We start from the raw sequence: 17,149 nt of genomic DNA, 5'->3' as shown, positions 1-17,149 counted from the left end.
GAAGAGTGACTGTAAGAATGGCGGAAAGTAGGTGAGCGCTGTGGGCTGGGCTACGTAGGAAGCCTGAAATCACCTCTGTGATCTATCCCAGCCTACCATGTGGAACATTGGGTTTCCATCCTACCTTGGCCCACACATGTTTTGGGGGAAGCTAGGGAGGGAAACACTGCCTTGAGGCCTGGCTACAAAGACTACACAGCAGCCCCTGGGCTAGACTGATTTGCACTGCTTAAATTGAAGAGATAAGGAAATACCCTAACCAGCTCTGTACACATCAATACAGGAAAGTAGGGCCAGTTTTAGATAAAACAAGTTCATGTTCTCTGAAACTGGAGGTGAAGAGTAGGATTTATTGAGAGAAAGAAAATTTCAGGGACAGAAGGGGGCCCTGCTTCTCAAGGGGGTTTATTGAACAATGCCACAAGGTGAGATGGGTTTGAGGGGGGACAAAACTACAATCAATCAATAAGATTACAAGTATAGTCGCTTAGGTAATAGTGATCCAATGGCAAGTCAAAGTGTTATAGGCAGCTGAATTAGATAAAAATATTATTGGCAATCAGACAGGGCTGGGCCCTTGTAGAAAACAGCACAGAAGGCAAGATACTTGCAACTGTGAGAGAGATGGACGCTCCCGCTGTGGGCCAGACTAAATATCAGACAAAAGCTTACCTCCCTAAAGATAAGCATCCGGGATTGATAATCACCTTGAGGAAGCCAGGAAGAGTCACTAACCCAGCCCCAACAGGATAAGCCCCTGTTCTATATTCATGCCCACTTGCTACATGATTCATTTTCTGATTTGGTCCTGGATTTAATCAATTTTACCTGAGCAACTGGCAAAATTGTAAAACTTGTAACCTCATTGGTTGACCAGAGTTTTGCCCCACCTCATGTACGATTTCCCCTGTTTTTCACCTTAGACTGGCCTTACCTCATGGTTTTGCACTACAAAAGTCCCTAGAAGGGCCAGGGAGGTGGCTCAGTAGAATAAGTGCTTCCCTGCTTCCCTGGCAAATGCAAGGGCCTGAGTTCAATCCCCTGTTCTGCAAAAAAAAAAAAAAAAAAAAAGAGGGGCAGTGGCTGTGGCAGTGAGCAAGCCTCTCTCCTTTCCTTATGTTGTATTCAAGCTATCAGCCCCAAGGCAGGTGTGGCACACACACCTGTAATCCCAGTGTTGGATCAAGAATTAATCATAAACTCCAGAAGCTGCCCCAGTGACTGCGTGAAGCTTTGGGGGACAGCTAAACACAAACCATAACACTGGGCATTGAGAAAATGAACAAGACAGGGGCAGGAGTGATATAAGAGGCCATCACTGGATAACAAGGGCAAGAGCGCAGCAAATGGGCTCCTGAAGAAGTGTTCTCGGTTTTGTGGTAGAGGGCTGGAATTGACCAGGAAGAGACAATAGGTCATTAAAAAGCGAGGTTTTGCTATGCTGAGGAGAGTGAAGCAATGGCCTGTGGTTACTTTTTGGTAAGAAATTAGAGTAACTCAATTGTCACTGAAATTACATTGACTTTTACACACTATTTTTAAAAGTGCTAAACAAAGTATTGTTCAAAGAAAAATAATTGATAACTAAAGATTATTTTCAAGAAAAGGTGGTTCTTCTCTGGAAAGTTAAGTCTAAATTTTATAAGAGCTTCAGGTTTATTAAAATATGGAGCTATCCTCTTTTTGTAAAATCACTTTGCAGAGGTAAGATTACACTTTAGTACTGCATAAAGTGAAGCAAAATAGACTATAATGGAAAAAGTGTTATTTGAAATTTCAGTCAGCCATCTTCCAAGACATACCTTGAAAAATCAGTGTTGACAAAGATCCGTGTTGAGTCGAATGTCACTTGATCTTTAAGCAAGTATGTTTGTTTACTTTTTAATTTTTTCACAAATTTTAACAAAAGCACACAAATAGAAATGATCTGTAGATAGAAGTCATTTATAGCTCTAATCCTGAAAAATAATACTTTTGAACAAATAAGATATTTGATTTTTCAAATTTTACTTGTTTCTAATATTTTTCTTCATTTATTAAAAGACAGAATATTGTGAGGGCACTGTTCTATGCTCATCTGATTAATCATTCATACACATGAGTTACCCTCAATGATTCCAAAACTAACTTTACATTTTTCTTCTGTGTGACATATTTCTCTCTCAATATCTTGCTACTGTGCTATTTCAGTCTGCCATTTGGCTCACTTCTAAATTAAGACAATGGTTTCACTTGCCTTTTAAATCCTTCCATCAAGGGGCCGGGGAGATGGCTCAGTAGAATAAGCGCTTACCTGGCAAGCGCAAGGGCCTGAGTTCAATCCCCGGTTCTGAAAAAAAAAAAAAAAAATCCTTCCATCAGGTAATTTCTCTGGTGAAACTTACCTTGAATGTCTCATGATATCTGAAAAATGCTACAACTGTGTTAGCGATGACGTATCCTCTGAATGTGTATGCCCATGTCACACAATTATTTTCTGTGTATATTCCCTTTTGGCAATTCCAATTCTTGACTGGTATTTTCAAGTATAAATGCAACAGCAGGTGCCTTTATTTTTCACATCCCCAACATTCCCAAGAGGAAGACAAGGACAGTTTTCTCTTTCCTCAGTGCACAGATACAGGACCCAGATGCTTATTACTTTAGGGGCATGCACAGGAAAAACAGATACTAAAAATCCAAAGGAGGATACGTCAAATAAATGTGTCTGCTCTCTCAGCAAATACTTATTAAGCACAGGTATCTATGACTACCCCATGAAGTGCTAAAAAATAAAATTAAATGGAAACTCTGTGCGTTAGCCACATGCAGTAAGTCGTATGCAAATACAAACAAAAAATTGTGGGAAGAAGCAGGTCCATCTTTCTTTTAACTGCGTGCTGCAGATCTCCCTCTCCCCGCCTCTGATCTGAAGGCTCTCTAACCTGACCTACTGTACTGCTGCTCTGAACACACGAGTAGTATAACTGTGATCGAGAAGAGACAGACGTCCCGGTGCGTGGAGACGTGGTTGTCCTGACACTACCTGCGTAACGACCTCCAGCGTTCCCTCTGGGTGCTGTGGCTTTGAAGTTTTCCACCTTAATCGGGTCGCACTCCCTACCCTGTGCACAATGCAAGGTTAAAGAACCCGAACTTTTTAGAAGATTAGGTAGATGGCCATTGTGGAATCCAGACAAAGAGTACTCGTAGTCCTACATCTCGATCATAAACTCGTGAAGATTGTGATGAAAAAGCACTAACAGAATGTTTCAGAGCTGTACATTCTCTGTTACAGAGAATGTTAGTGACATTTTGCTTGCAAAGAACAGTAAAGCGAGTAGAATTGTAATGCTAACATTGGGTTGCTCCTTCCCAAATGGACCTTTCCTGGCTATGCACCGAGTGACATTCACATGAGTAGTTAATGACCAGACGCCTCAGTTCCTAAGGCACCACTGATCTCAACCCACTGTCCCCCATCATCCCTGATCCCCCGATATCAATTCCATGACTGATTTGTGTCTAAGAAGCTTGACCAGTTGAGAAGCAAAGGCCTGTGTAATTGTGCTCTTTTCCCTGTAGAGAAACAAACAAAAATCCTCCTCCTTTCCCCAGTGTTAAGCAAATGGGGAGAATGGCCACTTAGCTGATGTAGTCTTTAAGAAAATGACAGACCATTAAACAGAAGACAAACAAGTAGAAACTGTAAAAGAAGGGACCAGGCAGCTATGGAATGAAGGATGTTGAACAAGACAGGAAAAGAAAGTTTGTGGTACAAAATCAAAGTTCCTGATCTTGAGAAGAAAATTAGCTCTGAGATTCTGGTGGCCAAAGCAACAAATGGAACTATAATGGACTCTTAGCAGAGCAGCAAGGGAAACAAAATTTTTCCTGTCCCTGAATCATTACAGAAATTTGTCATCAGGGCCTTAAAGCAGGAGAGTGATTTAGATAATGTAATAGATAGAGACTGTGTTAGCAATTTATTAAAATTCCAATCACTATCTTAGATCTGCCCTGGATAAGTCATATTAAACATGTAAAAGCTGGAGCGGGTATTAAACTAATAGTGTGATAGCGTACTGTCCATGTCTCGGTTACTTTTTCCTTGTTGCTAGGACAAAATACCCAACATCCAATGGCCAGCCAAATAGCTCAGCAGATTAAAGTGCCTGCAAGCAGGCACAGGGGCCAGGAGTTCAATCCTTGGGCCTGACCTGCCAGCCCCATCCCTGCAGCACACTGAGATGGCAACTGAGACTGGGCGCAGTGGCACATGCCTGTAATCCCAGCTCTTGGGAGGCTGTAAACAGGCGGATCACTACGAGTCCAATTTAGTAATGGGACCCTGAACACCCTGTAGACTCTTCCCTAAAATAAAAAAAACAAAAATAAAAATAAAAATAAAACAAAAAAACGACATCTAGAAGTAAAAAAGAAATGGTTTATTTAGCTTACTGGTAGTGGAAGCTTCAGTCCATACTTGACTGTCTCCAAGACAGAGTGGCACATGACAGAGGGCAGAGGTTCATGGCAGCAGAAGACAGCAAAGAGCAAAGGGAGCGGCAGCATCTGAGGCAGCTAGCTAGCCTCTCTCCCCACCTTATATAGTATGCAGGTTGCCCGCCCCAAGGCAGGTACAGCACTCACACCCAGAATCCCAGCGCTGGATCATGAATTAATCACGAACTCTAGAAGCTGCCCCAGTGACTGCATGAGGCTTTGGGGGGACAACTAGACACAAACCATAACAGTTATAACCACAAACCTTCATTTCCAAGAAATTTAATTCTCTGTTGTCCTTACATTCAGCCCCCAATTCCCTACTCCATTACCTATAGTGTTCTAATTATTCATTGAAATAGTTTACATAATCACTAATAGTATAAGCTTCCCTCACCCTTCAAAGAGAATAAACCAGGAAAATTCCATGCGAACTCAGAATCTTAAATTAGCTCTTCAGCACAATACTTGATAGGGTTTTAAAAAATGAGCTACTCAAATCCAGCTCTCCAAGTTTCTGATTTATAGTTCTGGGCATAGCCCTAGAAGTCTGTTGTTTTTAAAGAGATTCTCCTTTATAGTTCAACATTTAGAAATTCTTCATCTGATCCACTTCCTGTCTACAAAAAATTTCTCTAACCATGGGTCAAGTCAGTTGCCCAGGGCATCAGGAGAAAGGACATTCCTTTATGGAAAAGTTTTAATTGTCAAATTACACTTTTCCACAATCACAGTAACTTTAAACCTATTTCATTTTATTTCTGATTAAGTTTCATTGTTTTGGGCTGCTAGCTCTTTAAAATTTCCTTGTTTCTATGTAACAAACAGTAAACGGTTTTGCAGACTATGATCAGGTGTTACATTTTCTGCTATCATACATCTTCAAACAATTCTTTTGTAAGTGAAACTACACTGGGTGGCTATTTAAACCTTTAGAAGTTGAAATACATTTATTTTATTAAAGTTGGCTAATTTATACCTCTGTCTATCCTAAGACATGCTGAACATCTCTATATCAATAGTGTGGTCTAAGAGATGTCTATTTGAAAGTAATTTTTTTCTACTTTTAAAGATAATTGGGAATTATTTACTCACAGTAATTATTGCTACTTTAAACTGGTTCTCTAAAAATAAATCTGCCTCCAGGAAACCATTTTCATTTCCCTGCTTACACCTCTGATGCGTACAATGTGACCTGAATTGAAGGTCTTAGGTTGTTTAACATGAATAATAAGTGACGGGAATAATTTACAAGTTATGCATTTCAAATTAAGTGAATAACAAGAAATAAAAGTTCACATTATAACGTTGAATATCCTCCTAAGGAAGATTCATTGCACGTGAATGAGTCCCATGTGGTAAACAGGGCAATGCGAAATGGCATGAAAATAAACTTAGGTAGAGGAATATAATTTAATCAGACCTGTCGTATTTCTCAAGGGGAAAGAGGTATGCAAAAGAACAATTACTTTGTAACTGCATCTTAAGATGATGAGTGGGCTATGGAATTATTTTCTAACATTCTCCACATTTTAATATATAAACTGATTTGCTTTTTCGGTATAATCGGTCTTTGGGAGAATTTAGTAACTAGAAGACCAGGAGATCCAAGACCGACGGGGTAAGGTCGAAGCCTGTGTCGCTGCAGGCAGTGTGACTCTTTCAAATCCCTAGTATTTGTAGATCCTTCTTAGTGCAAAGCACTGACGTTAAAGAGCCGCCTCGTTCCAGGGGACTCCAGAGTCAGGAAGCAGTCTCGACATCGAGTCGTCATCCAGGTGCCAGCCAACGGAGGCCGGGATTGCACAGAACCGCTCTATGAAGAGAAGGCTTGTGAGGCTTCTCCAGTGCGCCAGAGCTACAGGTAACAGCGAATGAGCGATGCGTGCGAGTGAGGCCCTCGCAAAGCCCAGGACACGTGCTGCCAAACTGTGCGCAGCCGAAGCCCGCGCTGCTGCGTGCACAGGCTCCCTGCAGTGGCGGCTTTAGGGCTGTAGCTGCCTTCTCTTGCCTGTACGTGGAAGAGCTTGAAAGCCCTCTCCAGAGACACAGATACTGCTGTGGAGTTCCTCGCTGCCTTACCAGCACCAGTAATTTGGGGAAATGCTTTATGTTGTCATAAGTTATACGATGCAGGAAAATGGTTAATAATTATGAAACACTTATCCTTTAAAAACCAGTTCATGGTGCCAGAAAGATAGCTCAGCAGTCTAAAGCACCTGCTTAGGAAAGCTTTGGCAAATGCAAGGAACGTGGCCTGGTCCACGGCACCACAAGCCATGCCAGCCTCACGCCCAGGGCGGGCTGAGCTGGGCACAATAAAAGGAAACAAGAACCAGTTCATTTTCTGAACTTAGGAGAATAGCCTGGGCATTCTTATACAGCTCTAAAAAGCACCTACTTCTCATAAATACTGTCATCTGGCTCAGGAAATGGTGTTAGTGTCTGTTCTTGGTTATTCGTGATCACCACACACACACACACACACACACACACACTGCAGCTATTGAAGCTGTGTATCATCTTGATAATTTATTAGGGAAATCTGGCCTCTTCACCAGTAAGTTTCTAATTGAAACTTTTGTACTATATTCAGTAATTGCAGCCCTGACAACAAATCAAATGACTATGGCATCAATTAATGGAACATATAATTACAAAATAATAATTTAAGGAGAAACGGAGAGCAAAGTTGTCATCTTAATAGAAGTCTTTCTTTCGAAGATAACAAAAGCTATAATTATACATCTAAGCCATAAACATTGTCAATGATTAGCCCAAACTTACTTATTTTAGGAACTTGCTTTTGTAAACGTATGTTATAATTCCAATTGCTGAGTTACTCCTACAGTGCTAATCAAAAAAGCACTCCACAAAAGGCTCATGACTACAACACAGCTTTAGAACTTGAATATAAATAAACGCAGCTTCCTTACACGCTGTGCCGCACTTCCAGGGCTGTCTGCTGCATCTGTTGGCAGTCTGTAGTATGAGAAAGTCTAAGTGTCCTCCGCAGCTCTCTGCAGAATCTGTTCCTATAGAACGTGGCAATAATGTACTCAACTTCAAAGCTCCTACAAAGGACTTTTATGTTTAATTCTGCTTTTTCAGAATGCCCTAGTGAATATCCAAATTGCATGCAAGTAGGACTAAGCACCGTTAAATGGTTTCCTGTTATAGGGGCCAAAGTCAGTTTTTGATACGGCTGTGTCTCTGAGGTGTGCCTCGCATTTTTCTTTTCTCTCCTGCATCATAGGTGGAAGACGCACAAGTGGCGAAGGTGCCAGCTAGTCCCTTGGAGTGTGCAGCAGGACGTCCCTGGAGCACAGGAGGGCTGTGGGCCTGGGCGCCAGGCCAGAGGTGAGAAGCCACACTCCACGGATAATCTGCTTCTCATTTCTCCCTCTTCTTGATATTAGTCCCTTTGAGAACATGCTCAGTAAACAGAGAACACTGGATGGAAATCTGTAGTGGCCCCAACACCAGAGCAATACCCCAGGATGCAGAAACTATCTTTGTAAATTTTGTTCGTTAGCCTTAACCCTAGTGAAGTTTTTCTAAGTTATGTTTCAAACCAAAAATCAGACCAGCATTTTAGCTGTCTCCAGTCAGTGGATGGGACACTGAAAGTTCCTTTTGCCGTTGTTACTGGATTTAGACCAACGTATTTTTTAGCATTCGCTTGCTACCTTAACAGTCAATAAAATCCATAAATTCGTGTCCCTAGGCCTCACGTATATGCATGCATGCAATATATTATAATTGGATAAAACTCTCCCACAGTTCCTCAGCAACGTCATCACTCACATTACCATGGCTGTCCACTGGCCTGAATATTATTCATCACTATTTTTTAATTGGCAAATTTATTTACTCAAAAACTATAAAATGTGAACCATATTTTGTTTGTAGGACTATGAATTATGGATTTCTTAAAAATATGTGATTAAAGTGTTCTGCCCTTGCCACAATTATATACTGAATTTATAGGAAATAGTTAAGTCAAGGTTTGGATTATACCGCTTGTATAGTAAGTGTGGCAAATTCTGCCTTTGAAATTTGTGATTTTATTTTACTCATGCTGATTTTTATAGCATGATCATGTAGTTCCTGATAAACACATAAAATGTAGTTGATTGTGTAACTGAATGTGTATCTACCTTTCTTTAGCTTTTGAGGACTTATTTTCTTCCCTAATTTGTTATTTGTTGTATATTTCATAGGGATACCAAAGTCTAAATAAATCAGACAGAATCCAGTTCTTAACTGATTTGATCTGGAACAGCTTAAAGGATAACTTTTAGAGAAAAATATTTTTTGGATTAAAAAAGCCTTCTAGTTTTATAATTTCATTTTAGAAATCTGTATTGGGAATATAAAAGCTGATAAATAACATCAATTACTTAGTGATTGTTCATATTTTATTTCTCTTGCAAGATTTTCACTGTGTATCTTTCACCATCAACTTTAGGTAAAAAAAGTAACTCTGTCTAGACACTAAAATATATACAATGGAAACCATTCTCTCCACTTCAAAAAATTCTTTGAGAAACTGAAGGATACATGATCTTTTCTTATCAAGCACTGCTACTTCTTCCTTAAAACAGAAGTACATTTGTGGGCCAGTGAGATAGCTCAGTGGACTAAGCACCTGCTTAGGCAAGCTCAGGGGCTGCGGTTCAATCCAAGCACCACATGCTGCACCAACTCCCAGGCATGGTGACCCAGTCTGGGTGTGGTGGTGCATGCCTGTAATCCCAACACTGGGGAGGCTGAAAGCAGGAGGATCACTGTGAGTCTGAGCTATGTAGTGAGACCCTATACCAAATATCTATCTATCTATATATCTATATCTATATCTATATCTATATCTATATCTATCTATCTAAAACCAAAAACCAGGCGTACATATGTGCCCAACTCCAATTATGCATAGAGTTTGTAATGAACGAGTCATGAGTTTGAGAATCAGTGAACAAGCGTTAGCTTCAGTTTGCTTTCTAGCCCAATTTGTTTTGTTCAGTCCTTTGCATTTTAGGGTCTTAGTTTATAAAGATTGAAAATGAGAAGAACAAAAAAAGATTTGGCCTAAGTTATCTTCTCAGATTATTCCAATTTTTGTTGTATGATCTATGTACAAATAATATGTAGAAATCAAAGGGTAACATTAAAATAGGTAAAAAGATATTAAAGATTTTTAAATAATACCACTGGATGAAATAAAAGTACAGTGGAACCAGCACAAGTGCAAAATGGCTTCAGCTCCAAACTCTGTTCCGAACAGCTTCCCCTTGGCTGATTTGTTTCCTGCCTTGGAAGCTAGGACAGAAAACTCTCGCAGCACTGGTCCACATTGTCTTCATTCAACAACAATTATTTCCCCTTCCGTATTAATTCGTTATTGCAGTGAAAGTGTACTATCGGTCACAGTAAACATAAAAAAAAATTAACATATACATTATTAACATATTAACATTGTTTTATTTGACAGACTGTCTTTGCAGAAACTGTTCTTTCTGTGATTATTGTTGGCCTTTTCATTTCCAAGCCTGGAAACCTTAATTCATCCATCCGGCTGAGCGACCACTTGGTAGGACCCAGTATTCTTACCACTCCCTCTTCGGAACAGGATCTTTCCCTTCCTTGGCGTTGTTTTCTCCTGCCTTACTGGTTGTTCCTTTTACTAGTGATTGTTTCTGATCTTTGTACTCTTATTGGACTATCTCAAGCAGTCACACACTCTCAGGCTAGCAGGAGGAGAAAGGTGCGTTATAACAAGTGCTTTCTGCATAAATGCATTCAGAAGAGCCCCTTTGATTCCCATACATGGACGTCATAGTTGTTGTCCTCGTTGTTGTTATTGTTCTTGCTGCTGCTGCTGTTTCAGCAGATAGAAATTTCTTTATGTTAGAGCCTGTATTTCTAGAGACAATGAAGCAGAGAGAGATGTATATCACTAGTAGCAAAAAGGCAAAAGTTTCATGTGCTTCTATTTATAGCTGTTTTCACAATTCTACATGATTAACCTGCCAAAAATCCACCTGTGTTGGTCTTTGTCTCTGTATGGCCAGAGACTAAAGAATTTTTTTCTGTTTTTTAATGATTAAAATAATTGAGTAGTAAGCATCAATTGTCAGGGAAAGACTCTGGATTACATACCTCTGTCCTAGCTACATCAGACTTTCTAATTCCAACTACTTACTCAAGTTTTGATTGCCCGTGTAGAAACCCTGCATGTCATGAAAGGATGAAGATGTTCCCGAGTGAGCCTGTATTCCTTGGAGAAATGAGGTCACCATTAACCTCCCAACATGTAGAACTTAAAGGTTAAAACTGATCAATTGCAAAACCAATCACTTGAAACTAAAGAATTTAAGAAAGACCTGAAAGATGACCTGGAACTTGTCTAGCACCATGTTATTAGAACAAATAAAAAGAAAAGCAAAATGCAAAATGGGACCTATTCTCTAAGCTAGGCATTGGAGGTAAGAAAAGCAGTAAATATTTTCAGAGAACTGGAGACATTGAGGCTCCAAAGCTGTGCGCTGGATGGAGCCTCTGGGTAATTTCTGCAGAGAAGAGCTATAAATGTCAGGGTCAGTATTTTAGTCTTTGTCCGGTAAGTGGCAGGAGCAAGAACCTGATAAACGCAGTGTTTTATCTCTCAGCATGTGCAGAATAAATTAGAAAGATAAAGACACAGGGGTCTGGCTGCCAGCGATGGTGCTGTTGGAACAACAAGGTAACAGAAGCTCAGACTGGAGCTCCAGTATTGGAAATGGGCAAAAGTAAATGGATTTTGAACTTATGATAGTGGAAAATATTTCTAGGGCTTCACAGAAGAAAATAAAAGGAGGAGTAGACATTAGTCAAAAGCGAGTGCATGCATTCTTGAGCTCCATTAGTTTCAGCTTGAAAATAGCTCCTTTCCTGAAAATCCTTAGACCTGAAGTAAAGCTCATTTGGAAAATGCATTTTGTGTGCTTTGCAGTTGAAGCCATGGCAGAATGGGCAAACTCTGGGTAGGGAATGTAGAGATGTGGCGGTAGAGACACCTTACTCAGGATGGCAGATAGAAGTTTAGACATTTCCACAAAGTGATTTGCCGATTCATAGGAAAAGCTGAGGTCTTCGAGGTATATAGCATAGATTTTAAAAGTTGCTTTATCATTAGATTTCTTTTTTCTCTGCCCTGCTCACATTTGTAAATTCATTAACCATTTCTTTTAAGCTAAAGAATTTACCTTAAATATGATTTACTATCAATTACTTTTTCCTTGCTTTCATTGGAAATGACATCATGTATATTAAATTATGACCATTACTATTTAATATTATTTAGACTTGTATGGTTTGAAAGATAAAAATGTTTATTGTATGGATTTTATCAAAGCATTTATGCCAAAGATCAGCAGACCAATTCCAGCCATGACCTATTCTGTTGTAATTAAAGTTTTATTAGAACACAGCAACCCCATCTGTTTCTTTATATATTTCCAGTGACTTCTCTCAAGATGCAAGGTGCAGTTGAATTGCTCTGCAGGACCCAAAATGTTTATCATGCAGCCTTGCCCAGACAATGTTTTACTAATTCCTGTCAGAGCCAGTATCCAGTAGGATACAAAATTCCATGGAGGTTCGCTAGTCCCAGAGTTTCCAAATTCAGCTCAGCAATGTAGGACCTATTTTACAGTTATGAGGGGAGGAGATTGTGAAGAATGTGCCTTTTGGCTGAAGTTGCAGCATTCTTGGTTGGGAGGATGCTTAGGAATAAAGTGTTGATTCCTTGAATTTCATGTCCTTTGAACGAGATGTGAATGACAAGAGAAAAAATATTCTAGGTTTTCAAAATGTTCTTGACTAAAAGATGATAAATCATATTTAATACATGGATGTCAAATATTGATTTACTTAATGTGACTAGAAAAGAGTTTGCTTCATACGATTGCATCACTTAACACAACACAGACCCCTATTTTTCTCAGATTTCTTGAATCTCACATATTAGTAGAAAAATACAACACTCGATTTTCCTTTATCACCCTGCACCCTTTTACGTAGTTACTTGGGCTAACTTTTAGTCACCTGTTATAGACAGACTTTCAGTTTTATCGTTAGTATTATCAATAGCATAATTTTCCTCCTTCTGTATTACATGTTTCAAAGGACTTAGCATTCTCTGGATATCTTTAATGATCATTTGCAGCTGCTTAAACCCTCCAGGACTGATGCATACCATAAAGCAAATTTGTAAGAATCATCCTTACATAAAAATGAGTTAGAATAATACAGGAGTCAGAATATAAGGAGATTCTAACCCTCCAAGTCCATGTAGGCTTGACCAAGTCTACATGTTACATATGTAAGCGTTATATGAAAATATCGACAACATAATTAAAAGTGAGTTGATTTACTCTTTTTTTTTTTTTTTTTTTTATTTTATTTTATTTTATTTTATTTTATTTTATTTTATTTTATTTTATTTTGCGGGACCAGGGATTGAACTCAGGACCCTGCGCTTGCCAGGCAAGCACTTATTCTACTGAGCTATCTACTTGATTTACTCTTGAAAGCATGAAGAAAGCATATACACTTATGCATTTATTTATTTATAACGACTCAAAAAGATTTCTACACCTAGTCCAGGAAATGTGTGAAAGACGAGAAAATATTTTGAGGGGGATTATTGACAATGAGTATTTTATCATAGTATTTTTCATTTAAATATTCACTGCATTTTTCAAAAACACTGCTCATGTAATTGAATCCATGATAGCTCTAAATCAAGTTACTCTCCTAGTTACTTTTCTCATTGCTGAGCCAGAATACCTGACCCCCAAGGTAAAAGGAGGAAAGTGGAGTTTGTGGAAGCTTCAGTCCATACTCAGCTGGCTCCAAGGCAGGGTGGCACATGGCAGAAGGGAACCAGTTCATGGCACTGGAAGACAGCAAAAGCAACAGCAAAGAGGGAGAAACACACCATGGCTGGGACAAAATTCCCAACCCTCACAATGTAAGCAAGAGAGCCTCTTTTGCCTGACTGTTACAAAGGTTTCAGAACACATCAGTTTGCTCCAGGTAAGACCATCATGACAGCAGGGCTTGGAGGACAAATCCAGGAAGCAGAGCACAAAGGAAGGTCCTAGAGAGGAATGGCCAGAAACGCCCCAGGACCTACCATTTACACACTCTCATGTGCGCATTGCTAAGCTGCTTGGAGGCTTCTAGACCAATCCACATTAACCATCACATGGTGGCTGTCATGGTATCCAGAACAGGAAGGAGACCATGGAAGAGCTAACTCACTGCCTACTTTCCTGGGCAAGGTGAAAGCCTGGAGAATGATGATTACATGCTGGAGTATATAATCTGGGAGCACATGGAAAAGAAGGGGCACTCCTTAAGACCAAGAGGGAGCTAAGGGATCAGATTTTAAAAATTCTGTGAACACAACCCACATCATTCCGAAGATCAACAGCACCTGTCTTGTTGCTGATGACTTTAGAGTTGCAAATGAGACCCAGCTGGCCATGTGCTGTGTGCACACAGTGCCATTCATGAGCCCTGCAAGGTTACTGGAGATGTAGAGCTCACTTGGCTTCAGCTGAAGGTAAAAATGGAGATGCTAAAGGATGAGCTGCTGCTATTTATGAAGAAAAGCCATGAGGAGAAAGTTGAAGGCTTCAAACCCCACTTGCCAGCTCTGGGTTGACTGAGTAGGTGGATGCTTCCAAATTTCAACATCTCAGCAAGTTCATGGTGGATATCAGTGCCCAAGATGACAAGTCAGCTCAGAAAAACTGAGAGGAGCTGAACAAGTAGTGGTCACAGCAGATCGAAGAGAGCTCAACAATGGCCAGCTTGTAGCGTGCTGCAGTTGGGGCAGAGATGGTGCTCCCAGAGTGAAGATGCGTAGCCTGCTTTTTGAATACTGGCCCACACATTATGAGATACCTGAAGACGAGCTTGGAGATCACCCTGAGGAACATGGTGGCCCCCTGCTCCGTGTACATGGAGCAACTCAATGGGGTCATGTTTCACCTGCACTCAGAGCCGGCACAAACCAGGGCAGGAGGCAATACCAGATCTGGCCTTAGGAGGGCGCACTGAACCACAAAGCTGGAGGCTTACATGGCCACCTACCACCACCTACAGAAAGACTGGGAGGATTACTGTGCCAGGAAGCCCTGGACAGCAGGAATTCCGTACAGCGCATCCAAGTGATGCCCACCCACGGGACAGTGGATGGCAAAAGGCAGCTAACAACAATGGCATCAAGGTTTGAAGACCAGGATCCCCTTTGGGAGCCAGAAAAATCAATAAAAGTTTACAGATCACTAGATATGAAAAAATAGTTATAATAATGACAATTCTGGATAATTTGCTTATTTTTATGCAAATTGTTCTAAGGAGCAATTTCAATCATTGTGCCTAGAATGATCATTTATAAATCATTCTAGCGTTTATTATGTGTCACATGTTTATACTGAGTTTTAAAAAGATAAAAAGACTTAACGCAGAGATGTCACATAAATGGCTTCAAACTTGCTCTTGCACAACTTCCCCCTGATCTGCTTGCTGCCTCCTGCCAAGTCCACGTTCTAGAGTTCACGTACCTAGAGTGTGGCCATGACCCTCAGGGTTAGCTCTGCCTCCGATCCTGCTCCACTGTCCTCTCTGTCCACCTGCCTGCCAAGAAATGTCAGCTTTGCTGTTGAGCTGCTGAGAAGATCTGACGTCCAGTTCTTTATACTGAAGCCAAGATCATTTGGATGCATTCTCAAATACAGACTAGAAAAAGAAAGCACCTCAGTAAGGCGTCTCGTGTGGCAAGGACCCTCTTGGGCTTGAAGTTCTCACTCTGTATTGCTTATGAAAAGGCAAAGAAAGAAATGAGAAAGGGGAGGAAGGAAAGAAGACAGGTGGGAAAATAAGAGAAAGTTCTAATTCCCCTCTGTTCAAAGTTAACACAATGATTTGTGAATGTGAGGAATATGAGAAAAATTGTTTAAATATCTTTTATTACAATTTAGGTGATCAGGGGCCAGAAAGATAGCTCAGTGGACTAAACCACCTGCTCAGGCAAGTGCAGGGACCGTGGTTTAATCCCCAGCACCACATGCCCTGCCAGTCAAGCCCCCAGGCGCACAGAGCAGGCCAGAGTCTGTGCGTGGTGGCACATGTCAGTCATGCTGGTGCTGGGGAGGCTGAAAGCAGGAGGGTCACTAGTCCAAGCTGCGCAGTGAGACCCTGCAACAACCAAATACATTAAATGATGATGATGATGATGATGATGATGATGATGATGATGATGATGATGATTTTGGTGATGAAACACACTTTCAATCTTACATTTCATGTACGGAATCCATAGCGATATCGTTTGGTTCCTTCTTGGCCTAATATTCTGGCCCTTTTCTTTTTATTTATTTATTTTATTTTATTTATTTTGTATTTCAAGGAAGGGTCTACAAGGTGTTCAGGGTATCACTACTAGATTGGACTCACAGTGATCCGCCTGTTTAACAGCCTCCCAAGAGCTGGGATTACAGGCGCGCACCACCACTCCCAGTCTCTACTGCTGTCTCAGCATGCCCCAGGGGCGAGGCCAGCAGGCAGGCCCTGTGATCCGACCCCGGCCCCTGAGCCTGCTTGCAGGTGCTTTAATCTGCTGAGCTATTTGGCTAGCCCTTCTTCTTCTTTTTAAAAGATTACGTTTTAAGGCCATTGTTAAGGTTAGCCCCAAAATATCTAACCTGATTTATCTTAGCAACACAAATTAACCCATTAATTTTCAGAAAGAATTTTGTAATAATAAGAGAAATAACCTAAGTAGAAACAGAACAAGGTAGAAAATATAGAGGAGCTTGCACTTTAAACTTTTTTATTGCCTCATGCATTTATTAGATATCATCAAATTTTGTACGCTTCATCTTTGTAAAGTATTATTTAAAGCTTCCAGAATTATTTCCACTTAAAAATACTTTCCTAGAATGTTCCATGACTATTCGGATCCTAGTTGATTTGGGAACCTGTATTTCATTTTACATCTTTCCAAAAGTCTTGTGGTAAAATGTTTTTATGCAGTTGCCATTTTTTAAAAAATAGCAGCTCCTAAAATAAGCTTGGCACCAGCTGTATCAGCGTGGTTCTTGGAGGCCCCACACGCCCGAGAGACGTAGTTAGACCTTTCTGGAGCCAATCTCAGTCGGAGCCACTGTAATCCTAGCAAGGTCTGGTACCAGCATTTTCTCGTGTATTCTGAACATCTGTAAGACCAGGTATCACTGGTAACCATTTAAGGCCAATAAAAAAGTATATTTCTTTTCATTCTGTCAGGGTTACGTTCACAAATTGTAATTAGGAAGTGCAATTTGGCAAACTTGTCAGTGAAAATCTGTTTTACACAAAGAAAGACCAGGATCATTATCTCCATGTAGTAAATAATTGGATCCCTCTTGCATTATTTATAGATTTGGTCTTATTCGTAAGCACAATTAGGTCTCTTGGTAACTGGCTCCCTATCACGTTAAGCTTTTGCTTTTTCATTTCTACATGATTCATTTTAACTCTTGCCATTGCTTCACCAAACTATGGAAAAATCGTTCCTATAATCACCCAGCAGACTAAACACATTTTACCACCCAGACACTACTGCAGGGGG

General features: G+C 40.4%; 1 protein-coding gene across 1 annotated transcript in view; it reads left to right on the top strand.

The window, feature by feature from the left end:
* The window catches only part of Thsd7a (thrombospondin type 1 domain containing 7A), a gene marked incomplete at its 5' end in the record, with an annotated part of 460,951 nt that overhangs the window by 357,106 nt on the left and 86,696 nt on the right, over nucleotides 1-17,149 (top strand). The window contains 2 exons of the mRNA XM_023701405.1: nucleotides 6,217-6,349; nucleotides 7,742-7,845. Coding sequence (XP_023557173.1) covers nucleotides 6,217-6,349; nucleotides 7,742-7,845 — 237 coding nt within the window. The remainder of the gene's footprint in view (nucleotides 1-6,216; nucleotides 6,350-7,741; nucleotides 7,846-17,149) is intronic.

Source organism: Octodon degus, unplaced genomic scaffold (genome assembly GCF_000260255.1).
Source record: "Octodon degus isolate 3935 unplaced genomic scaffold, OctDeg1.0 scaffold00135, whole genome shotgun sequence".
Classification (NCBI taxonomy): Eukaryota; Metazoa; Chordata; class Mammalia; order Rodentia; family Octodontidae; genus Octodon; species Octodon degus.
The sequence above is the reverse complement of the archived record's forward strand: the minus strand, read 5'-3'. Positions and strand labels throughout refer to the sequence as shown.